The sequence below is a fragment of the Perognathus longimembris genome, chromosome 7 (genome assembly GCF_023159225.1).
Source record: "Perognathus longimembris pacificus isolate PPM17 chromosome 7, ASM2315922v1, whole genome shotgun sequence".
NCBI classification, from domain to species: Eukaryota; Metazoa; Chordata; class Mammalia; order Rodentia; family Heteromyidae; genus Perognathus; species Perognathus longimembris.
Genome location: NC_063167.1, coordinates 35767940 through 35792836, shown reverse-complemented (window position 1 = coordinate 35792836; position 24897 = coordinate 35767940). Strand labels below are relative to the sequence as shown.

Genomic DNA, 24897 nt, shown 5'->3' with positions numbered 1-24897 from the left:
TGCCTGCCTTCGGTCCCGCGGGGTTCCGCGGCCGCGCTCTGAGGACTTCTCAGGGCTCCGAGCCGGCCGCCTCCTGTCAAACTCCACGTCCAGCCCCGCGTCAGCTCCGCCCAAGCCCCGCCCTCGCGCCGCGATTGGCCTCGGCGGAGCGGTCGCGGCGAGCTAGTGGTCCAGGTGGCTGTCAGTCACGGCGGGTCCCGCCCCGCCCCCAGGGTGCCGCCCCTCTGGACGCGGCGGCGGGGGCTGCGGCGGGGGCGGCGGCGGCGGCGGCGGCGGCGGCGGCGGGGGGCTGCGGCGCCAGAGGAGGCGCGCCGAGCCGTGCGCCCCGCGAGCCGCAGCGCTCGCTGCGAGGTGAGAAGGGGCGCGGTCCGCGGCCTGAGACAGGGACCCGAGGCTGGCGCCCCAGCGGCGTCTGAATCCGGGGAGCTGTGGATGGCTCGGGGAGCCTCGGGAGGGGGAGAAAGTTTGAGGGCGCGAGGGCGCTTGGTCCCGGGGGCGGGGAGGGGAGAGGGGTGGTGGGAAGGCCGAGGCTCTGGTGCACGGGGCGCGTGTGGCGCAGCGTGAGACTCCGAGACTGTTCTCACTGGGTGTCCGAAACGGTGAACGAAAACTTGTGGCACGCCGCGTCCCCGAGTGCGCACTTGCGAGGGGTGTGTGTGGTGTGCGTGGGAGCCGGCACGGCGCGAGGAGACGCACGCGATGGGCTCATTTTCCCTGAGGCGCGTGGAAATGTGCTGGTCTCGGGGTGCGCTCGATGGGTGAGCGCCCATCCTCAGACTTCCGTTTTCCCTGTCTTTTTTTGGGGAAGGGGGGCCGAGGGCAGGGTCCCCGGCGAGTTTCGAAGGGTCGGCGTCCAGGACCCCTGCGTAAGATGCCCGCGGCGTCGGCGCGCAGCCCAGGCCCCGAGCACGCTGGAGGAGCACAGCCAGTCATTCGCCCTGGCCGGCCGTCTCTGCCGTATTTCCCGAGCCTTGCTCCGGGGAACTCTGCGGTCCTCTGCCAACTGTTCCTCTAGGGGACGCCGGACCAACAGGTCCTTTCTGCGCTAGGCTCAGTTTCACCATTCGTTGGAAGAGGGTTGATCTCGGCCAAGGAGAATTTGGATGGGAGGGCGCCGGGGACCTTGTGGGTCAACAGGGCCTAGACAGCAGGGAGAGCCGCTCCTGCACACTTAAGAGTCGTCTGGTGGGGTGCAGGCTGTGGTAGATGTGGCAATTGGTGTTCACCTATTTTAGAAATGACAACTCATCAGCGACCTGCCCAGACCTTGATCTCCGGGACACAGGGGTCCGCTTTCTAAAGCTCTGGTGTTATGTCCCTTCCGCAGAAGCAGCACGCTTTGATCCCACATCATGCATTGCGAGGTGGCCGAGGCACTTTCTGACAAGAGGCCTAAGGATGCTCCTGGGGCACCAGGCCCCGGCCTCGGGTCCGCCAATCTCAGTGCACACATGGCCTTCAGGATTACTGTGAGTGGAAGCAGCTGCGGGGCTGTGGGCCCACGGGACCTGCTGCCTCGGCCTCCCATGCCAACATCGCTCACCCATGAACTCCTCCGTCCCCGGAGTCCCAGAGACTACGGCCCGTCTAAGGTTGCTGCTGGGAAGGGTGAGTCTGACCCTACCAACATGCCTGGCTGTGGATATGGAGAACTTCAGGCTGCCTGGTGCCTCTGCCACCACTTTCTGCCTTGGTAGAGTTCCTTCAGAGAACTTGGTGGAACTTTCTCCTGAGTTCCACCAAGTTCCATGTAGTTGTTTGGAACATCAGTTGTCAATCTGAAATGAGGCCGGTTTTAGGGAAGTATCCTACTTAAACTTAATAGGCATGTTTGGGGAAAAATGTATGGCTAGAAATCTCAGATTACATAAATTTACTTTATGTTTCTGATAAAAGTTGTGTGAAATGTCAAAATTTTATTATATGTTAGGGGGAGTAGTGACTCCTGTATGGTATATATGTTTCTAAATAGCTGAAAGCCTACTTTGAAGTATTCTCATCATCTTAAATAACAAAAACCAGAGGCTTTTTGTAGGATCCCTCCCTTCTGTGGACCCCAGTTTCCCCACCTGTCAAATGAGGAATTTATTATGCCAGATGATTTCTAGATTCCTGATGGAAAAGTTTCTGAATCCACAATCCAGCCTGACTTTTCTGTACATAGTGCTGCTGAAGTGCAGTCTTGAGTTGAAGTCACTTTGTAGTGCCATCTGCTGTGATAAAGCTGGTGACTGGAAGGCAGGCTAGGGGACTGACTGCCCAGGACAGCTATGGGTGAAGCCAGGGATGGATGGAGCAGGTATTCTCAGGAACATGTTCATGTCCCAGTTAACGAACCCTAAGCTGCTTCTTATAGATTTCATACTGACAGATAATTAACTAGAAATTGGGGGAATTGTTAAGGTGCCTTGCACACCCTGTTTTTTTTTTTTCTCCTTTGAGAGAAACAGAATCCTTGGGATTCAATTATATCAGCACCTATCTTGATTCTCTTTCTAGGTGTTTCAGTGGAAGGTAAAGCCAGTGTTTTATGTCATAGGCATAACTTCCTTAGCATTAGCTTGGAGGAGGTAGGCACCTTACTTCCTAGTCTGGGCCTGATCAAATGGAATAAACACACAGGAGGTTTTCTTCTTAAAAGCAACAAAAACAACTTGGAAGAAGAGAACCACTTTTTGTCATCTTGTTTGAAATGTCAGTCTTTTCTCTAAGACATGCAGGTAATTTTTTATTTTAAGGACAGATGTTTAAAAAATGTCCATTGAGTTTTTACTGGAATACATAGAATGTCTCTTGCTAAAAAGAGAGGTGAAGTGGTGAGGAGAGAGAGAGGGGAGGGCTACATAGCAAGATATGAGGGATGTTAGCTGCCATAAGTCCCCTAGCTTGCCTGTCTTCACACATAGTCCTCCTGTATAGCCATTAACTTCCTGCAATGTTTTTTGTTGTTTAAAAACTCATAGCTGTCATCTGAAAATAAAATTCTGGACAGCCCCAGTGAATGGCTGTCCCTAACATGACTGTCCTTTCACATTGTGCTTAGAGGCCTTTCATCTGAAGATTTGTGTATAATTTTCCTACCTTCATTCCTACCGAGCCTCAATTATTTTTATCCATTCTCTAGAGCTCTTTGTCAGGACTGCATTTGGAAAGGGCAGAGAATGGAGGGATGGGAGAAAGAGGTTCTTTGTGCTCCAAGCTGGTCTTTCTGGCTACGTATTTTCCTCTGAGTGAGGTTGATGTGGGATAGATCACACCCATTTGAAAGATTAGAAAAATGAGTGAGGCTCATGGTGAGGAAGTTCTCTAGTGCATAGGAGGTCTTCTGGCACAACAGGTCAGGGGTTTTGGGAACTAGAGCTCTGGCATAATCTAGTTTAGGAAGAGAATGAATGCTGGGGGACCTGGGCTCTATGATACCATAGTTGATGCTCCTTCTTGTCAGGCCAAATGGCCTGATAGAAGAACAGCTTTCCTTTTGGTAGAACTTCAGCAACCCTCTTAGAAAGAAATACTGTTGAGGAAACGGAGCCTTCCACTATTGTCTGCTCAGAAAAATAGTCCCCAGAACATCCAGCCCTTTGAATATACACTGTCCATCCCTGAGCTCTCAGGCTTATTGGAAACAGACAAACAGGAATACCAATGGAAACATTTATTGACTATGCCAGAAATGATAAGATGTGTGGGACACTGCAAAGAATTTTCTCTCATTTATGAAAAATTTGCCCTCAGACTGACTTGGGAAGATGAATGAGAACTTTCATGATAAAGGATAGGAAAGGATAACTCAGTACCTGGTTGTTTTTAGGATTATAATGTACTGAAGTTTTCATTTTACATGAGATGGAATAATGTCCACCTCGCAAGATAAATAAAACAAGAATTGTAAGAATTCTTTATAGACTGAAATTGTAGAAGAGATCACTTAAATTATGTGCAGGCACCATGCTTGGGGCAATAATACTGGATGCCAAGATGATAGGTTGAGGAGGGAGACAGTTTGATTATAAAAATGTTGGGTGTGGAGGGCACCAATTTTTGGCAGTATCCCGAGGAGCCTGAGAGATGCCATACTTCAGGTCTTTTGTGGTCACTGCTGTCGGATGACCAGCGAGAAGACCACATTGCCTAGTCTGAGATCAAGTTTCAGACGATCGGGTTTTCAGAGGAAGGGAGTAAGTTCTTGAACCCAGCAGTTTATCATATGTGTTTGGGTCCTATGTGTTTCCTGATCCCATGGGGAGGCACTAGGCGTGATGTGACGTCATGGACTAACGTTGTCATCATTTACAATAAGAATCACGATCTGTTTATGGCCAAGTCCCGTTTATCCAGATTCCAAACAGCTGGGAAGGCTATGTTGCCAGATGATGCATTTTTCTTTCTTATTATTAAACACCCAACCCTGCTTTTATAAGTCCTGACAAGGAAAGAAGGTAAACATCTGGGCTTCCTGCAGCAGAGAGCTTTGTGGCGATGGCCTGATGACGCCGTTCTCTGTGCTCAGTACTTTGCATTTTCCAGTGTGTTCCCACACATTCGCTCATCTGGCTCTGCCTACCTTGTAGGCTCTGCAGACAGAATAGATGCAGCAGTGCTCAGTATCTGTAAAGTGCAGGACAAACCTTGAGTTTCACTGATGTGACTCCATTTTATAGTTGAATACCTGACGGGCAGAGATTCTCAAAGATCCCGGTGGTTGTGGCAGTTTCTGAGATCCAAATATTTGATTCTGGGTTCACAGCTTTTGAAAACTGGCATCCACAGCAAGGCTTTTAAGCATTCCCAGAAAACTTATAACTTTTTTTTTCTGTCTTGAATCTTCAGTAATTGGTATCTAATCTCTGTGCTATGTCAGGAAGACTTTGTAGTTTACCAGGTGATTCTGTCCAGAATAGATAAATGAGGCCACTGTTTAATTCACAGCCACTTTTCAGCATGTACCAAAACTGAATTCATTTCATCCTAGCAAAAAAGGAGATTGATAGTTGCTGCAAATATGAACACTGCCATTGGTAAAAACAGCCACCATGACAGGGCTGTAAATGCTGAAAAATAGTCAATCTTGTAGCAAAAATAAAAAAATAAAGGAAAGCAATTATAGGTTGTGTGCATGGGAATCAGGGCTGGTGGGGGAAGGAGCTAGACATGATGATTACCTGGCAGAGTTTCTGTATCTGAGCAAGAGGCTGCTATAATGTTCTGAGGAGGCTTGGAATAGCCAGCGCATCCATAATAGAAAGGTATGAGTTATTTTTAAAGCATTTCCCCCCTCTGGCTCTGGTGGGCAATTTGCTTGCATTTCATCCATTTTAAAGTGCTGGTCCTGTGATCCGGAAATAATCAGATCCAAATTTTTTTGGTGCTTGAGGTTTCAAATAAGGGGGAGAAAAACCTGTTGGCCAAATGTCAGGCTCATGAGACAAAGAGAAACAAGTATGTGTGTGGGTATACAAATGAGATAGGAGCATGTTGCGTCTACAGTCATAAGAGTTATGTATCCGACAAATCTTTTATAGACATGTAGCGGAAATACAATTCCCAAAGATTCCCTAAGAATTTTGTGCAGCTAGAATTTCTTTTCCCTTCCTGCCTCCCAAGCTCTCTAGAAGCTGCTTAAGATTTGGCGGCCCAAATGGGAAGAGAACCATCACAGGAGATTTAGACTTAATTTAGGCCTCATTTCTTCGTAGTTTACCTGGTGTGTGCTTAACTGGGCTGAGCTCTCAGGACACTCGATTATGGGATGAAATTGATAAAGTATACTGCCCTGCTTGTGTAAATGTCTTTATATGCTGTGGTTTTTCTTCACACTTGTCTTGGGAAAAAAAAAGAAAACAAACCAAAACCAACCACCCATTCTGGAGTTATTCATCTCCTTGCGTTTCATTTGCGTGAGAAGCCAAGTGAACCAGCACACTTATTTTTACAATGCGTTAAAATCCCATTACAGGCATAAGTGCACAATGAATCATTTAAAATATATTCTTATGCTCTTTGTTCTGGATGTTGCATAATTATCATTTTCTTCGGTTTTATTTCATGGAGTTTGGCTGGTATCCTAGAAGAGAAGGGGAAACTAACATTTGAAATAGGAGTTTTCATACATTTTTAGATAGAATTAGGAAAAAAACAACAAACTTTATTTCGAAGTTGACCAGTGACTATTGCTAACTGTTGCTTTTGCATAAAGAAGATAATTTTCTCCTTTTCTCAGAAAACAGTTCCCTACTTTGAAATGGGTATGATGGTATTTCAACCTCACCTTATGTATACAGTTAGAATCAAAGTTTAATTATCATAAGTGGGTTGCTAATTTCTTTTCCTAATGTAGACTTTAGTTGCAATTAGTTTGGCCCTACAGACCTGTTTTGTTTCTTTTGGTAGGGGGTAGTTTATTTGTGTGTTTAAAGAAACAAAGACAGTTCATCAGAGAGAAGAAATGAAACAAACTGCAATGGGCTTTGAAAGGTTTGATTGCCTGTTGCAAAAAAGCAAGCTATAACACCAGGCCAGGAAAAAAGCACACTCCCGAAATACTTGAGCTGTGCATAGTCACTGTGCTAATGATTCTAGCAGTTTAAAAACGGACTTGTTTATCAACAGCCACTGCCCAAATTAATAGTTTACAATGGTGGGGGGAGGAAGCTTTCAGCATTGGAAGCAAAGTCCGAGGACTCATAGCTGAGTTACTGAGTAAGGAAAACAGAGAAAGGGGGTGGGGGAGCGATTTGTGGCTGTTTTGGTCTCCCAAAGCCTTATTTATAAGAAACTGAAAGAAAACAGAGGTTGGGCAGGGATGGGGGTGGAGAGAACACAGCTCTAACCCAGTGGTCTTATGGTTTAAAGTCACTGAACGCATCTGTTTTCTTCTTTCTCATCTTTTTAAACTCAAAAGGGTTGATCCCTCAGAAGGTTCCGGCGGATTGGACAGCTTGTGTTAGCATTATGAATTGTATTTTAAAAGTCAGCGTTTGAATCAGATGCATGGAGAGGAAAGGAGCCCTTCAGCCTATTAACTGAATAACGCATTTCCTGTATGGCCTGAATTTATTTGTGGTTATGGCCAGGACTGCTTGGAGCATACACATATGCCATTGTGCAGCTTCGATGCACAAGGGCCAAACCTTTGGCTTTGAGACTCAGTTTCCCACTTCCCTGTGTGTAAAAGGGAGAGCAGTTTGATTAGGTGATCCATACATATCCCTGTCTTGTGGTGATACTCCAGGATTCCCCACTAACTGATCTGGGAGGTTGGGAAGGATCCTGGCTGTAGGGAGAAGCTGCCTTTGTCTCAGGCCTTGACATCTCTCCTTGAAAATTTTCTACTTGAAAGTTGTCTTCCTTGTAACATAGGTGGAATGGGAAGAGGAAGGTCAGCTGGCGTGTGGCAGACCAGATAGGGTATAGCTGTGATCACATTTAGCTTTTCCTAGCAGCCCTGTGTGGGAAGGAGGAGAGTCATTACTCTTAATTTTACAAATGTGGGAGCTGGGACTAGGAAAGTGAAGTGACTTGTCCAAAGTTGTGCAACTAGTGAGTAGTTGAGTTTGGGATTTGAATTTAGGTCTATCTGAAAGCAGACCAGTAGTTTCCAGTACACTGCTCTCGGTCTTCTTTCAAAGATGGATCTTTAAAATCCAAAGTGTATGGCTGTGGCATGCTGGGGGAAGGAAGTAGGAAGTTGCCAGGAGCAGGAAGCTCCCAGGAGCAGTGTTTTCTGAGTCTCAGCTAGCAAGCTAAGTAAGGTATGACATTCACTGCTTGGTTAGGTCACTACCTGTCTCTTGTTGCAGCAAGAACAAGAAGGAAGGAGAAGGGTCCAAAGTAGAAGTTGGATCTTTAACAAGCTGGGGACTGGTGAGGGCTCTCTGGGGCTGTGGAGGGTCTCTTTCTCTGAGACAGCACTAACCCCTTCCCACTGGTCATTGAAAGCTACAGGCCTATTCTGAGTGCTTCTTGAAGTATGGGGAGACCCCTTACTGAAGCTACTTGTGGTCTCATTTCTGCTGCTTTTAGAACTTGTGCTAGATATTCTCCCCCTACCCCCAGTGCTGGGTTGTAGAGTACATACTTGATCACTGTTACTTGAGGTTCCATTAAATATTTTTATTCCAAGCATTTGGTGGGATGAAGGCTAAGGAGGGAGAACAGACCAGGGATGATGGGATTGACCTAGACTACTTATTTCGAGGAAATGGATTTTTTTTTGGTATGAAATAATGAGCCAACCAAATGGCACCCAGTGGAAGGCAGGATCCCTCAGCCAGGCTTGTGCCTGTGTCTTGTCTCTGTGTCCAGTGTGTTTGCCAGTGTGCATTCTCAGGAAGTCTCACATTCTGAAGGGAGAAACGAAGAGCCTCTCTGCTATATTGAGGAGCAAATAGAGAAACATCAGGGTTGGCCCTGTTGCAGTGTTGCTCAGTTTGTGTCTTTTTTAGCAACCACATTACTTTTTGAGACGTTGTTGTTACTTTTGTTTTTAAATAACAGGTCTACTGGAAAATAGGGCTTTAGCAAGAAACCAAGGCGGAAAGTAAACCTGCTTTAGAAAAGACAGATCTCATTTGCTGTTTTAAGCTCTCCAGAGGGCTAGAGATTAGGTTTATTTTGGAATGTGGCTAGACTATATGAATTACTTCTCTGAGCGTTGGGTATTTAATACCTAGTAGAAGTTTGTATAAGAGCTGATGATGTATTTTGCCGACTTCCCAACCCTGTAAATAAATTACACGTGCCGGAGGAGGCTGCCAGGATCCAGTGTGTCAATTGAAGCTTAATTTTTATCCAAAACTACTTAATACTTTTGTCCCAGTGAGCAGAGAAAGTTTGTCTAGCAGCAGCCCCATTCCCAGATGAAGGTGCTTACAAGAGCCCGTGCCCAGACCTCTGTTGAGTAACAACTCTGCCTCAGTTTTTGGTGGCTAAGTAGCGTCAGCCTTCTCAAGTCCAACCCTCAAGGCAGGGAATGATAATATAATTTTAAGTGTATCATAAAAATGAAATTCAATCGCTTCCAGTCCCCAAACCTGTCTCACTCCCCTCTCTCTGGAGAAAACGGCTGAAATTGTGTGTTTCATCTTAAGGCTGACTGTACATTTTATCTCCTTTGAGTGCAAAGCTCAGGTAATAACGTTGGCATTTCCAGTGCGAAACAAAATAGGGTTCTAATTTGGAGACACTATTAAATATTTCATGCTTCAACCAAACTCAATTCTTTTTTCCTATAATAAGTTTAAATATTAATTCTCTGGAATGTCAGATGCCTAAAGCTAGGCATTTAGTGATCCGCAGTTTCAAGTATCTCGAAGAAGGTTTATGAAACAGGATATTTCTCTGGGAGGGATGAGTAGTGTGTTTCAGAGATATCTGAGTTCAAGGCAGTGTCTTCTGATTTACTTTTTAAAGGGAAAAGGTCATAAAATAAGTTGCTTTATGTGCTGAAGGATTAAGTGGCTTAGGCTGAAATAACAACAGGGACTTTACTGGTCTCTTCTCCCCCTCCCCCATTATATTTTAACAATGCTTTTTTGGGGAGGGGGTGGGTCATTTTCCCGCCTGCTTGTCTCCTCCTCTCCCCCCTACCCCCCCGCCAGCCAGATGGCTTTAATTCTAACCAAATCCCACGCCGAGGCCAAATGATTGATCAAACAGTCATTTGTACTTACGTAGTGCTCTTTGTGAGAATATCTCCACACTGAAGCTTCTCGTGGGGCAGCCTCTTCTTAAAGCTTTCAAATGGTTCATTTCAAGCAGATGAGGGTGGGGGGTTGGAAAAGTTGGGCTACAGAGGTAGATAGCTGAAATCTCGGACATTGAATCCTCAGAACTTCTTGTTTAAAACTTTTCTATTTTAATTTGAACAGCAGGGGTGTCTGATTTTCTAAATGCAAAGACAAAAATTCTTTCACTCACCCCATAAGAACAGTATACTTTTTTCTTTTTGAAATACTGCGATTATTTGAACTCAGGGCCTTACACTTTTTATTTTGTTTTTATGTTTTTTGTTTTTAAAATATTACTCCACTTTATAATAATAAGAAACTGGAAACAAATGTCCAATGGGAAGCCGATTTAAAAAAAAAATCAGGGAATATTTTGAGCCATAAAATGGAATTGTGAACCATCATTAAAAACATGTGTAAAAGTATTTAATGACAGGCAGACCTCTGTTTTTACATTATACCAATATCTTCCTATCAGTTTTCCATCTTCAAACCCCCTACAACTCTTTACCCCTCCTTCTGCAGACTAAATTTACTTCCTATTTTATTGAGACATCTCCATTAAAAGAGACTTCTGTAGTTTCTTACCACAATATTTCCCTTTCAGGCAGCATGTCTGTCGTGTATGCTCCTTTCCTGTCCCAATAGTTGAGACTCCACAGTGAAGACCAAGTCCTTTACGTGAGCATAAGACCTTCCCTTATGCACTATCCATTAAAGAAATCGCACGCCCTCACAATGATATGAAGTTGCTTTGAAGCTTGTAAACTATTACAGATCACCGATCTTGAACAGTCTCGGACAGGCATAGGCAGAAGCAGGGCTTCACACTTTCTACACAGGTACTCTACCACCTGAGCCACACATCCCTAGCCCTTTAGCCGCGCGTGCGCGCGCGCGCGTGTGTGTGTGTGTGTGTGTGTGTGTGTGTGTGTGTTGTTTGTGCTGCTCCAAAGGATTGAACTCAGGGCCTAAATGTGTCCCTGAGCTTTTTTTATGCAAGGCTAGTGCTCTACCAACCGAACCACAGTTCCACTTCCAGCTTTTTGGGGGTTAATTGGAAGTAAAAGTCTCATGGACTTTCCTTGGCTAGGCTGGCTTTGAACCATTATCCTTATACTTAGCCTCCTGAGTAGCTAGGAGCAATGGTGCGCCAGCTACTGTTTTGTTTTATTGTTTTTTTTCTCGGTTGTGGGGCTTGAACTGTAGGTCTGGGTGCTGTCCCAGAGCTCTTTTTACTCAAGGCTGGAACTCTACCACTTGGAGCCACAGTACCACTTCCAGTTTTTGAGTGGTTAATTGGAGATAAAGAGTCTCATGGACTTTTCCGGCCCAAGCTGGCTTCGAACCATGATCCTCAGATCTCAGCCTCCTGAATAGCTAGAATTACAGGCACCAGCCACTGACACCCTGCCTTTTTTTAAACAGTTTTTTTTTTTTTTTTGACAGTGCTGATGTTTGAACTCAAGGCCATATTCTTCCTAGGCAAGTGATCTACCACTGGGCCATACTTCCAGCCATCTCTGGTTATTTGTGAGATAGGATTTCATATTTATGCTTGAGCTGACCTGGATTGTGATTCTCCAATTTTTAAGCTTCCTGTGAAACAACATGCCATTATGTTCTACTTTTTATTAAGATATGTGGTCTTGCAAACTTTTTGCCTGGGCTGGCCTCAATCCACAATTTCCTTGATCTTTACCTTCTAAGTAGCTCAGGTTACAGATTGTGCCCAGTTTAGCAGTATACTTTTAATGCCCATTCATGGAGAGAATAACTAGTGAAGTCTTACCTACTAATTTTAAGAGTTATCTTAAATAGATTTGTGGGTTTTTTTAAAAAAAGTATAGTTATACTAACACACCTCTGCGGAGACATGAGTTTGTCTTACAGATTGTTCTGAGTATGTTCTTTAAAGAGCTTCCCAGGGCTGGGAATAGGGCCTAGTGGTAGAGTACTTGCCACAAGGTGAAGCCCTGGGTTCAATTCCTCAGCACCCCATATCTAGAAAAAAAGCCAGAAGTGGCACTGTAATTCAAGTGGTAGAATGCTAGCCTTGAGCAAAAAAGAAGAGGAAGAAGCAGTCAGGGACAGTGCTCAGGCCCTGAGTTCAAGCCTTAGGACTGGCAAAAAAAAAAAAAAAAAAAAGCTTCCCAGAAGTTATAGCTTGGCTTGTAGCTTGGTGATCAGTTGGCCAGTGGGAAAATCCTGAGCCCTTGTTTGACCTGTCATTTGAGGCTTCCTATAATCCTCATTTTCCCATCCTTAAAAAAAATTATTATTTTTTGGTAACTAGGGTTTGAGCTCAGTCTCTTGTGTTCACTTGGCTGGCTTGGTTGGTGTTCTACTGTTTGAGTCATGCTTCTAGCCTGGCTTTTTGATGGTGTTTTTTTTAATGGTGTTTTTGAAGATGGAGTCTCTCAGACTTTTCTGCACAGGCTGGCTTTGAACCACCGTCCTCTGGATCTCAGACTCCTGAGTAGTTAGGATTTCAGGCATGAGCCTCTGGCACCCAGACATCTTCCATCTCTTGCTGCTTTCTGCTTTGCTTGTTCCTGCCTAAAAGCAGACTTTCCTTTCTGCAGCTGTAGACCTGGAAGTTTCTCTTTGCTTTTCCTTCTTCTCTTATAAACTGTAAGCTTTTATTTTCATCTTTGTGCTACCTTAAATTGATTCTGAAATGAGTGGAAAGATAAATAGCTAATCTGCAAATAGTTATCATTCTTCCCTCATGTCCAGAATCAGGTCTGGCCTGAAGTGAGTATCTCACTTTTGGGGTGCTGTGGATATGGAATCAAGCCACCAGATAAATTGTTTCTCTTTATAATTAATTTAGGGGTCTTGGGTTAGCTATTGAGTTTTCTGGATCCCTCATCCTTATCTGTCAGCTGGTACAGTTTCAGCAGAGTATGATGAGAATAGGATGAGTTAACATACATGCAAGTCTCTGTGTACATATAACAATGCATACAGGGACTGTATATACATCTCTATACAGAGACTTTATCTCTATACAGAGACTAGTACATGATGTGTGCTCAGTGTTGAGATCTCAGTTATCATTAGTGTTCCTGCCATCACATAAATGCTGATGGAATCAGCATCGTCCCCCTTCCTTCCTACCACACTGATTCTGTGTATTCTTCATGACCTAGCCCAGTTGTCACCTCTTGCTAGAAGCCTTCCCTTTCTATTGTTCTTCCTTCTGCCAAGCACTGCTCACACTCCATGGAGATTATTTACTTAGGATATACTTGAGGACAGGGGCAGAGTGTCATTTTCTCTGTGCCCCAGATGCCCATCACAGGCCAGGGAGGTGAGGGATGGGATCCAATCCAGTCCTTGCCCTCAAGGAGTTGAGCTTGTTGCCTGTCAAGGAGAGTGTGTTTCATGGTCCCTCCTTTCCTTCAAGGCTGGACACAGAGAATCTCTAAGCAACCTGAAGCTCTAGTGCCTGTGCTCAGCACCATGTAGACAGTCATGTTCTCTTTCTAGCACCATCGTGGGGCCCTTCATAATGGGCCCTGCTTTTAGCTTAGAGTTAGTTTGTACAGTCTCACTCTTCCTGGCCTCCCTTCCCCTTCTTTTATTGGGTAGGCTTGGCTTAAGGGTTGGAAGGTTCTTCTGCTATGAGCCTTTGGAAAGGCCAGACTATGGGCCAGATTGAGGAGAAGCTCCAGGCTGATGACCGTGCTGGAGTGACTGGCCACCAGCCTCTTGGCCAGGACAATGGACACTTTCTACTGCACGCTTGTTCTCCCAGACAAAGCCCCAGGCAGTGTGACGTGGATCTCATCTTGTGGTTTAAAGAACAGATATTGGTGATTGCTACACAGCTGACCCAGATTTCTCTAGGATGAAGAAGAATTTTGGACCAAATGTTGGATTTGAGAGTTGAGAACCAGATAAGGGCAGTTCTCAGATCCTGCTAGGGTGGAAATAGATGTCCATACTGCAAGACAGGATTAGATAGAGCCCCTGGGCACCATTGTGGGCCTTGTAAATTGAAATTTTTTCAAGTCATAGTATGTGTATAGTCCTATGATGTTCGGAGAAACCATATTATTTGTGCAAAAGTAGCCATGGAGCTTTAGCATCAGAACTGGGTTCAGATTTTGACTATACCACTGGCTAGAACCTGGGCAAATTCATTGAACTCTATGCCTCCATCTTCCTCTTCTCTGAAGTGGAGGAAGCACCTCTCCCTACCATAGATGTGAGGATTGAGACAAGAAGTCTATACAGCACATAGCTGGGCTGGCACATGGCAGGTACTCCAGTCATAGTTGTTGGTCTCTCTGAGAGGCAGAGCCAAGACTAGGTCCCAAACTGACTACCACTTTCTCCTCTACACTTCATTACCCTTTCTCTTTACCCTATTTGTTTTTATTTTTTGATGGAATTAAATAGTAAGGACTTTGGAGTCAGACTGAGATTTGAACCCAAGCAGTGGAGGTTGCAGATCTGATTGGCTGCCATCTTGGTTTCAATTAGGGATAGCACAGAAATAGCTATCTTTTACTAAGGTGGGTATGGGCAGCTTCAGCCAATCCCATGGACAGGTCTTTCCCTGAGTCTTAAGATAGATGCTCATGCAGCTGGTGATGATGCAGCTGGGTGCTCACTGGGATGGGGAGGAAGCTTGTCTGTGGGGTGAGTTCAGATGCACAGACCCCTCTCCATGTTCTGGTTTAATGGGTTGGGAGTTGCTGTTAACTCCAGCATCCTGCTGAATTATTTCAGTTCTTCTTCCCACGTCATGGTGCTGCTTCTTCTCTGCTCTGCATATCCCATTCATACTTGTCTCTGACTTCCACTTTCTCATCCCTGCTGTGAGTTGATACCTTTCCATTCACTTCTCTGAGGGCTAGCACCAAGCTCATTTCACAGTTGAGGACAGCTGAGGCCCAGAGGGGCTGAGGAGTCTCCTCCCCAAACACTAGAGCTGGCAGGTAGTCTCTGCAGTTGACCTGCCCTTTCTTTTTTCCTATCACTTCCTATGGTGCTGCTGCCTTGTGTCTAACCTGACCCATTCCTCACTGCCTTCTCTAATCAGAATTATCCTTGCCTTCCTTCAACTTCTGACTTTCCTTTGTCACTTTTTTTCTTTAGGAAGAGTTAAATCTTTAGGTACTTAGCTTTATGTTTTTCTCCCATGGAACTCCTTGGAGGCAAGGTTTGTGATGAGCACACCTCTGACTTACTCATGGAGTGTGGTCCAGACGATGGAATGAATGCAGATCCCAGCAGGGTTAATCTCTCTAGAGAAGGTAGGGCTTCCTGGGAAGTTTCCCTGCCTTCCTAGGAAGGCAGATTTTCAGTATAGGAACCCTAGAGTAGCTCTAGGTTTGTAAGCTTCACTTCCTTATTTGCATCTTGGGGAGAAAGATCTCTGTTGTTAGAGGATATGGACTTGAGGGGGTAGAAGTGCCTTGAATACTGGGGAACTGTTCCTGTTTTTGGTTGGTTATTACTAACCTGCTGGGTTCAGGCCTGGGACACTATGAAAAACCAATGGCCCTTACCAGTTTATAGTCTGGGAGGCAAGTAAAAAGTGAGTAGTTACAGGACCCTTCCAGCATGATTGATCTTCTGGTCCTCACCTGTGCAGGTCACCACCTTCTTGGCTTTCCAACCTTAGCAGAATCTTGTCCTGCTGGCCTCAGTCTTGTGACCTCGGACAATCTCACTGAGCCTTGGTTTGCCCAGTACAAAATAGAAATATTTTCTAGCTCCCTTGGCAAGACTTGTGTGAGGAACAGTGAGTGAGGCTGAAGTAGAAGAGGGCTCTGTTGGTGGCTGAGCCTTTGAGGACAGGTGAGAACTTGGGTCTGTACATCAGGACACTGGTGGTAGAGTTCACACAGCTTAGTCTGCCAGCATGAAGACTGCCTTGGCCGTCTTTTGCTGCACCTGTTAGCAGGCCCTGCTTGCTTAAGCTTTTTCAGTAGCTCTGGTTGCTATGCACTCAGAATACAGAACTGTGCCAATGTAGTCAGGTAAATTCCCATTGTTTGATATTGGCCAAACAGGTAGGAACCGTGGAGCTGCTTGAGACCCTCTTTCTCTATGGTTTTACTGTCTTGTAGCCCTCACATGCCATTATCTATTGAGCACTACTAAGTAATGGGTTAGTCTTGTTTTAATTTTTATTTTAGGCCTGAGACCAAGACTCAGACTTAGTACCTGCCACTTTCACATTGGTTAGTGCTTTACCAGTTGAACCATGCTTCCAACTCCTTTTTTTTAAATTAAAAAAATCGTCTAACCACTCCTGGGAGTGTAAATATCCTTTCATATGAGCTTGTAGATATTTAATAATAACTAAATAACAATTAAAAGTTTTCTCAGTAATATTACCTAGCCACATTTCAAGTTCTCAGTAAAGGAGTAAGGTGTGGCTCAAGTGGTAGAGTACCTGCCTAGCAAGTATGACACCCTAAGTTCAAACCCTGTGCTGCCAAAAAAAAGAAAAAAATCTCAGAAGACCCATGTGGTTAGTGGTTACTATATTGGACAATTCATATGTAGAACATTTCTATTTTTCTAGAAAGTTGTGTTGGACAGCATAAGGTATCATTTTTTAATTTATTCATTTGTTCACCACATACATCCTGATGCCATCTCTGATGCTAGGCTGTGTTCTTGGCTTCTGCCTTGAGGAGCATCCAGTCAAGAGGGAAGGCAGATGTACACAGCAGCTTTGAGGGGGGCCAACATGCTGGTTATCAGGCCTAGCTTCTTTTGGTGCAGATGTGAGTCCTGTAGTCTGTTCTGCTCTCAGAGTTCATAGAGAGTCCTAACAAGGTAGATTTGAGCAGGCTCTCTTGAGAGGTTGGCAGGTTGATGTATGATCTTCTGATTGCTAAGAAAACAGCCCAGAGCATACAGATGGTTCCTGCAGGCCTGCCTCTGAGCTGGGACCATAATGATGGTATCCTGTGCAGGAGCTTAGGCAGGCATGGAGAGATACTGTTTTATCCCTATAGGTTCCTGACTTAGTAAATTACATGGTTTTACTATTAATCCTTCTCTGAGAGGTGGCTAACCCTTTGAGGATAATAGTATTTATTAATCCTTACTTTATCCACTTATGTAAGTACTTATAAATACAGTAAGTAATGATTGTTATAGGAAAATTAGAAATTATAGATACATAGATCAACAAAAATAATAATACTTGCTTACAACCTTAATCCAGCCATGACTACAGCTTACAGGTAGGTATATCTCTTTTCACTTTTTTTTCTCTATGTCTAACTGTATGTTGTTATTTTTTTGTCTTTCTGAGGCAAGGTCTCATTATGTACCCAGAGTGTTAAACTAGCCTAGTGTGGCCTTGAATTAATAATTCATAATTCTTCTGCCTCAGCCTCCCAAGTACTGGGATTTCAAGTGTATGATACTTTGCCTGGCTATGTACTTTTTCTTAAAGCATTGTAACACCACAGACTTTTTCTATGTTATTAATCTTAGTAGTATCCCAGGATATATTAAACTTCGTTGAATTTTTTAGATCTTTTGAGTAGGTGAAACATTAAATGGTTCCAAATTTAGAAAACACAAAGACTATCCCTTGAGAATTCCTCCCTTTCCTCTTTTCCACTTATCCCTGGCTACTCACTCCTAAAACTAGTGATGCCCAAGGTTTTAATTGGCCTCTTGGAGATAATTTATGTGCATACAACACACACACACACACACACACACACATACACACATACACACACACCTTGTACATGCATACTTTTTAGAGTTTTTCAGCATTTTCCCTTGTAAAGATAGTGCTGTAGTGAATCTTTCTGCAGTGATCTTTGTATTTCAGATTATGACCTTGGAATAGAGTCCTAGAGTGAAAGTCGTAGGGTAATAATACCTGGCACATATTACCATGTAGGCCTTGAGAAGTTGTACTGACTTCACACCCATAGGCAGTGTCTTCCCAGAGATAGGATGGACTTACCCACATCTTCACCAGGGCTTCAAAATGCCTTCACTAGTTTGAAGGAACATTTTTTTTTTACTTTATTAATTTGTAGGAAACAACAACTGCTTATCATTTTACTTTGTATTTGTTTGATTATCAGTGTGGTGGAACCTACATTGTATGTTGATTCATAGTTTGTTTTCTCTTTTGCAAATAGAGGTTTATATTGGGGCTTTGCATATTTTACTTTTACAATAAAAATCGACATCTTTTGAAGTGTTTACATTCAGAACGTGAATGACTTGTTCATCCTATTTGTTGCTAATATTTTTATGAGCCTATTGTTAAAAAACTTTATAATGTTTTTGAAACAAAATTAATTATTTTTCTTGTGGTCATATTGCCAAGGCTTTCCTTTGTCAGTTTCTTCTTTGCTCCTTTTTGTCACTCACCAAGTCCCATTGTTTATTATTGTTACTATTTGTGGTAACTTGTATTAATGTTCTAAAATAAAATTTTGTTTTTAACAAAATTATGCCAAACATAACTTTTAAAATAACCCAATGCAATAAAGCTGTAAAGAGAAAGCCTGGTGTTGCTTTCAGCCAGGGCACAGTGGTGCCTGCCTCCAGGGGGCGCCAGTTATGTGGACTCATGTAACATGGTAATTCTGTGTTGAACTCATTTAGTTGTAACATGGTAGTTCTTCTGTAGTGAACTCATTCAGTTGTTTTCTAGCATCTTCTTTCGTATATCTCAGAAAAAGAAAACCAATAATAGCTCACCTTACATGCCGTCTCTACTGGTCTAGTCCTGGTCTCAGCACATCACAAATATAGTTCTTTTAATTCTCCCAGCAACCCTATGAAGGCATTTCTGTTGTTCTTGTGATCTGCAGATGAAAAAACAGATCAGGAGAGAAAGGCAGATTGTCCATGACAAAACAGCTGGTGGACAGTGAGGATTAGACCTTTGAATAAAGATGGGGTATGTTGTCCTCACTGATCAGAGGCCTCTAAAGCAGTCCTTCCTCCCTGATCTCCCACTTGTTCTGGCCCCTCCTCCTCTGCTTGTTACTCCCAGTCCTTTAACTGATTAGGTATGTGAATTAGATTGTGTGTGAAGGTAGGAATGTTGGAATTATCTCTCTTGGAAAGAACTTCAAGACAGCAGGTCTGACAGAATTTTCTGTCTTGTTCTAAAGCAAGACTTCAGGTGCCTCAACTCGACTCTATTTTGAGAACCTTGCCCAGCACACAGTTAGTGGGGAGAAAAGAGTAGAGGTAGAAGAGCCCAAGGACAGGATTTCTTTGGAGAAAGTTGTGAGGCACTGTGACATGCTTCAGGGACCTGGCTAGGGACAACTTTTTGGCTACCACTAAGAAGGCTTCTTGCCAGGCAGAGGTGAGAAACCGTAGGTGTCCCATGGGACACAGTGGGGGTGGCAGGTGTCTGTCAACCAGGGAACTCCCCAGGAACCCACATAAGGGGGAAAGGAGAAACAGCAGTTTCCAGGATTTCATTCCAAAGGTTCCTCTGTGCCTGTGCTTGGTAGACAGAGGTGGAGGCTAAACCAGCCTCCTTTCTGCTTAGCTTGCCAGATACATAGACACCACTTTGGAGAGGGAAGTTTGGCTGTGAACTTGGACTTGGAATGATTAATCTGGACAGGACATCTTAATTACTGAAAACAGAGACTCTTCTTGGGACTAAAAGTTCATGGGACTAAAAGAAGTTTAAGAGTGACCCAAAGTGTTAAGGGAATTTCCAAACTTCTCCATGGGACTGGGCTGGGAACAAGTCTGCAGATGCGTTTAGAGTAGGTATGGGCTGGGACAATGATGGTTGTTTCTATAGAGTGTTTGAGAGTCTGCTTTCTCAGCGTAGTGGGAACATTTGGGACAGAATTGTCAATCAAGTCATGCACTTTGGGTGCTTTCCTTTCCGGTACAACTTTTGTCTTCCTGAGGTGAAATGTGACCTTGTTTTCATTTGCTTAGGTTATTATTATTTTTTTTGTGGGTTGTGGAGCTTGAATTCAGGACCTTGACACTGTCCCTGAGCTCTACCACTTTGAGCCACAACACCACTTCCTTTCTTAGTTTTATAGTTTCATTTTCTCCTACTTATCCATCAGTCTGTAAAATACCAACCAGTCATATTTGCCTAAATGCTCAGATTATCATGCTATCCTAGCACTTTCTCACTCACACCCCTCTCCAGGACTTCCTTCCAAGGCTGTCCTGTGCAGGAGCTCTGAATAATGGTTCATCATGTATTATACACTCTGGCTGATTCAAGTTGAAAAGTGATTTTTATGAAAAGGATGCTGGGTAGTTCTTAGAACTTCCTGCTAAAGTTGGAGAACAAGACTTGGAAACTACGTAGCCAAAACTCCACTATCGCCTATCTAGTCAGAATATCATCAGACTGAGGTGTTCCACATGCACTGCTGCTATAGGGGGCTACATCTGATGTTCCTGTTTTGACCTGTGCCAGAATGGGTTCGAGCCATATCCCTATAGTCATGTTCTTTGAGTCAGAGTCTTCTGATGAGCAGAGGCTGTGTCAGTGTGCTTTTGCCACAGTTGTAGGGAAGCTGGGAAACCAAGAGGTTTTTCACTTAGCAAATTTTCATTGAGCATATGTCCTATGTTCTTAGGCTCAGCTCTGCTTCCTACAAGCCCTGCACCTTGCTTGTCTTTAGAACAATACAATATTAAGATTGCTACTGACCTCTCTGTACATCACTTTGACAATAACTAAGAAAATAAGAAAAACAAACAAACAAACAAACAAAAGATTGCTACTGGTTGCTGGTAGCTCTTGCATGTAATCATAGCTACTTAGGAGGATCGCAGTTCGAAGCTATCCCATACAGAAAAGTCCAGGATCTCTGTCTCTAAAATAACCAGGCAAAGTCAGGACTGGAGGTGTGGCTCAAGTGGTAGAACGCCAGCTGAGTAAGCAAGTTGAGAAAGCCCTGAGTTCAAACCCCAGTACCACAAAGAAATGATCCAGACTGCTCATTCCAGTTTGTCTTTTTCCACTTAATAACTGTAGAGGGAAGGGGAGACTGGGGAGATAGAGAAAAGGGGGAAAGTTTCCTGGCCAGTCATGCCTGTAGTGCCAATGGCAGATGTCATGAAGAGGCTGCTGGACCTCAGAGAACCAGGTAGCCATCATATCCACTGTGTGATCTGTCTTACAGATCTATCTTTCAGGATCTGAAAGGCATTAGCTAGCCACAGGCTCAGGTGCTGTCTCCTCCCATCCTTTATAAATCCTTTTCTGCTCTATCTGGGGTGTGTGTGTGTGTGTGTGTGTGTGTGTGTGTGTGTGTGTGAGTGAGAGTGAGAGAGTGAGAGAGAGAGAGAGAGAGAGAGAGAGAGAGAGAGAGAGAGAGAGAGAATGAGAATATATCCTGGGTCTTAAACTCAGGGCCTGGACACTGTCCTCGAACTTTTTTCTCAAGGCTAACATTCTACCACTTGAGCCACTGTCTAAAATCAGAGACTGGTAGGTCTACACAGGTCCTCTCACAGTCAAGTTCTGGGTATCCTTGGGAGAAGGAAGGCTTGGCGAGCCACTCTTGCTTCTGGGCCTTGTGGGAAAGCCTGAGATTGACCCCCTCTGCCCATGGCCTCATTCAGTTAGGGGAGACTCAAACAGTGCTGAATCCTGTGTTGGACTCTTCCAGGTACTATTAATGGAGAGACAAGGACTTGGAGCTCATGGTGACCTGTGCTGTGGTAGTGATTTCCAGTTATATACATGGAAATGCAAGGCCTTATGAAACCTGCAGTGAGTGCAGTTTCAGCAGTAGATTTGCCTAAGCCAGCCTCTGAAGGGCGAGGAGGCTCTTGACTGAATGGTGAAGAGGTAGAAAGGTATCCTCGGCCTCACCACCCAGTGTGGTTTGGGGACCTGCAGTAGCACCACCTGGGAAATAGCAGGGAAACATGGTCTCAGCCTCAAAAGGGCTGCTGCATCAGTTACTGCTTTGTGACAGGGCCCAGTTGTTTGTGTGCCCATCCAATCCTGACAAACATCACTCTAGGCAAAGTCTGTACAGAGGCCTATGGAGGTTGTGAGTTGCTGCAGTGGGCACTGGGGAGGCATTTGGCGTTCCTGAACCTAGACATAGTTGAAAGCATCAGTGCAACAGGAAACAGAGCCAGCACCTGCTATGTCTAGACCCACAGACCCTCAGGTAGCCACATCAATGAAAACACTGAAGCCCAGAGGCCACAAATGACTTGCTTCAAGCCATACAGCCAAAATGATCTCCATCCACCAGAAAACTAGGCCCTGAGATGCAAAGACCCTTGCCTAAGGATGAGTAAGAGCCAGAGCTTAGGCCTTATACTTCTGTCCAGCTACTGCAGGGCCTGAATACCTGCCTATGGCCTCTTTCAGTTAGGGGAGACTCACATTTACTATTCTCCTAGGCAGACCGAGGTAAGCTTCCACCTGGAAGCAGTAGGATACTTCAGAGGCTGGTAAGGAGGGGAAGGATGTGGCAAGGCTGAGTTTCACAAAGATCACACTGCTGCACTGACACAAGGCTCTCTGAGTAGACTTGGGTGGCCAGGTTCCTTGTTTCTCACTGGAAGGCCCATGTGAAGTCTGACTCCATGTTGTACTGCAGAGGTAGTGGTGGGTGGGTAGCTTGGCCTGGAACCACAAGTGTTTCCTTTTGGCCTGTAATAGGATGTGTGGGTGGTTTCAGTCCTGGAGTGGGTGTAGTCAGAGAAACTTAGTGTCAGAGGTGGCAGTGTTCGGGAGGAACTGACCAGCCCCTCCAGCTTGGCCACCATGGCTGACTCCACCCCACATATGATTCTGATTAGGGTGCCTGTGTAAAACTTACCTAAACACCACTCTAATTACTCTGTTTAGGAACATTCACATGCGTGGGAGGGTGCCTGGCACTGGCTCCCACATGTGTTGGGGGTCTGTGGGAGGCACTGCATTTGCACGAGCGTGACAGGCACTGCAGCCGAACTGCTTAGCCACCCGTCTGGGGGAGCCTTCGAGATGAGCCCGGGAGCCTTTTCTGGCTCCATAGAGCCCTGGTAGGTTGAGAGCAGATGACTGATGGTAGGACCAACTATTCTGGGTGCTTGCAGAGGGAAGTGTGTAGAAAGCTCATCCTCAGTTCTTCATTTGTCCAAGGATACTTGCTTCATGGCTTGTTGTGATGAAAAAGTGAGATAAGACCTGGGAGAATATGAGAAAGATGCCACACCTTATAGCTTTCGACGTACCATGCATGCATGAGCATGCAGTTTCTGTGGTCATGCACAACTCTTTCCTTCCCCATAAAATGTAAAAGGATTTGAGTATGTGTATTTATTTCGCTTTTGGTTGGTGGGGAATGCCTTCTGGCCCCCAGATGTTGAGAGATGGTTTTGGGGGACTTGGGAGAGCATTGCGTAGTACCAGGACTCTTGGGAGCCTCAGAAAGAGGGAGTTCTACTCCCAGGGAAGGAGAAGGCTCAGGTTGTGCAGCTAATACAACATCAGTGTGTAGACGGAAGGCCAGAGGCTATGACAGAGGTCTTAACTTTCATTTCTTTTCCTACTGTTATATCCAGAGACTCCACTCATACCTATGTGTCTGCCCATCTACCAGCTCCCATCAGTGAGGCTGTTACCTATGCATCTGCCCAGTGTCCTTTTTCCTGTCCCTATGTCCATCCTCATGCTTACTGAGCACTACTCATATTTCTTCCACCACACCTAATCACCCATAAACAGGCATTTGTAAGCCCTGTCAAACACCCTGCTCTTATTCTGCCCCTACACAACAGTGAGTTGGAACTGCCCCCAATGTGTATGTTCATCAGAGGTAAGTGAGGCTGCCTTTGACATCAGTACCTTGACTTTCCTTTAGTGATGAATCTTTCTATTATGATGACTTTTTCCGTCTAGCTACATTGTTCATTTATTCATTTGCTCTTTTATACCTTCAGGTTTAACTCTCCATTCTCCTGTATAATCACACAAGTGTCCCATTACTCATTTTGTCACCCAGCTCCCCACATCTGTAGAATTACATGTATGAGGCAGGTTCTATGGCAGGTTGCAGGATACTTGCCTAGGTATGATCTAGGGTCACCTGAGTTACTTGGACTTGATTTTAAAGTCTTCCAATTCATACAGCCTGTAATATACAGATAAATAATTTATTCAGCAAATCCATGTGCTCACTGAGCAGTTACTGAGTGCCTGTTGGTACTGACACTTCTTGGTAAGCGGTACTATGGTGAACAACACAGATAATCCTTTACCTCCTGGAGTGTACATTCTAGTGGGGTAAACAGGAAACAAGTAATTATTGGTGTGGTAGGTGCCTCTGTGTCCCAGGTAAGGAAGCTTTGAGTTTAGGTGGAAGTAAGGCAGGGTGGGCAAGGGAGGCAGTGCTTCTCCTGAGCTTTGTAGGTGTGTGTTGTGTTGTAGGCTGGAGTGCAGTTTTATATTAGGGACTATGTTGTCAGAAGGATAGCCAAGAAGGCCTTTCTGGAGAGGGAAGTCAGCACTCACTTGGAGAATGGGCCAAGAAGAAAGTTGGGTCACACAGTACTGTGGACTTGCTGAGGTACCTGTAAGTGCCTCCGTCCCTTTGCTCTTATTTGGTGTCTGGGCATCGCTAGTCCATTGTCTGCTCTGATCCCTAGTCCCATAACCACAAAAGGAAGTTTAATTAAAAGGGAGATCTATTTATACATTTTATGCTGACATTCTTGTACAATACCATTTTGAGTAATTATAACTGTCCTTTGAGGGGGTTTCTGTCCCCATTGGGCAGTTGAGAAAACTGTGTCTTCCTTCCTTTGCTTTCCCTTCAAAGCTCTGGAGAGAGTTTTACTGGGAGTGGTGGGGGCAGAGGGCAAGTGAGAGTAAGGGTGTTCATGTATCAATGTTCTAGCCTAGAATGGAGCACTTACTAAGAGTACATAAACTCATATTTGTTACTTACCTTACTTAGGATAATAAATGCTCATTTCCATTTTTTGGGGGGGAGAGGAATCAGCAAATGAGGTCCATTTTTAATACCAAGAACACTGAAATAGAATGTATTGTTATTGACAGTTACTGAGGAACAACAAGATGCTGGCAAAAGCATGTGGTCCTAAACAGCAGAGCTGAGACTTGGATTCTGACCCCTGGGTCCTCATTTTTTGTGTGTGTGTGTGTGTGTTTGTGTGTGTGTGTGTGTGTGTGTGTGTGTGTGTG

At 44.6% G+C, this 24897-nt stretch overlaps 1 protein-coding gene across 4 annotated transcripts in view; it reads left to right on the top strand.

The window, feature by feature from the left end:
* The first annotated feature begins 265 nt into the window (after positions 1-265).
* Glis1 (GLIS family zinc finger 1) overlaps positions 266-24897 on the top strand; it is a 194231-nt gene continuing 169599 nt past the window's right edge. Inside the window, exons 1-2 of one of the 4 annotated variants that reach the window (XM_048351354.1) lie at positions 266-351; positions 1328-1608. In XM_048351354.1, the coding sequence (XP_048207311.1) occupies positions 1353-1608 (256 nt within the window). In that variant the 5' untranslated portion in view covers positions 266-351; positions 1328-1352. Of the gene's footprint in view, positions 352-555; positions 759-1153; positions 1609-24897 lie in introns of those variants that run through there. The other 3 variants (XM_048351355.1, XM_048351356.1, XM_048351357.1) reach the window with 3 other exon arrangements.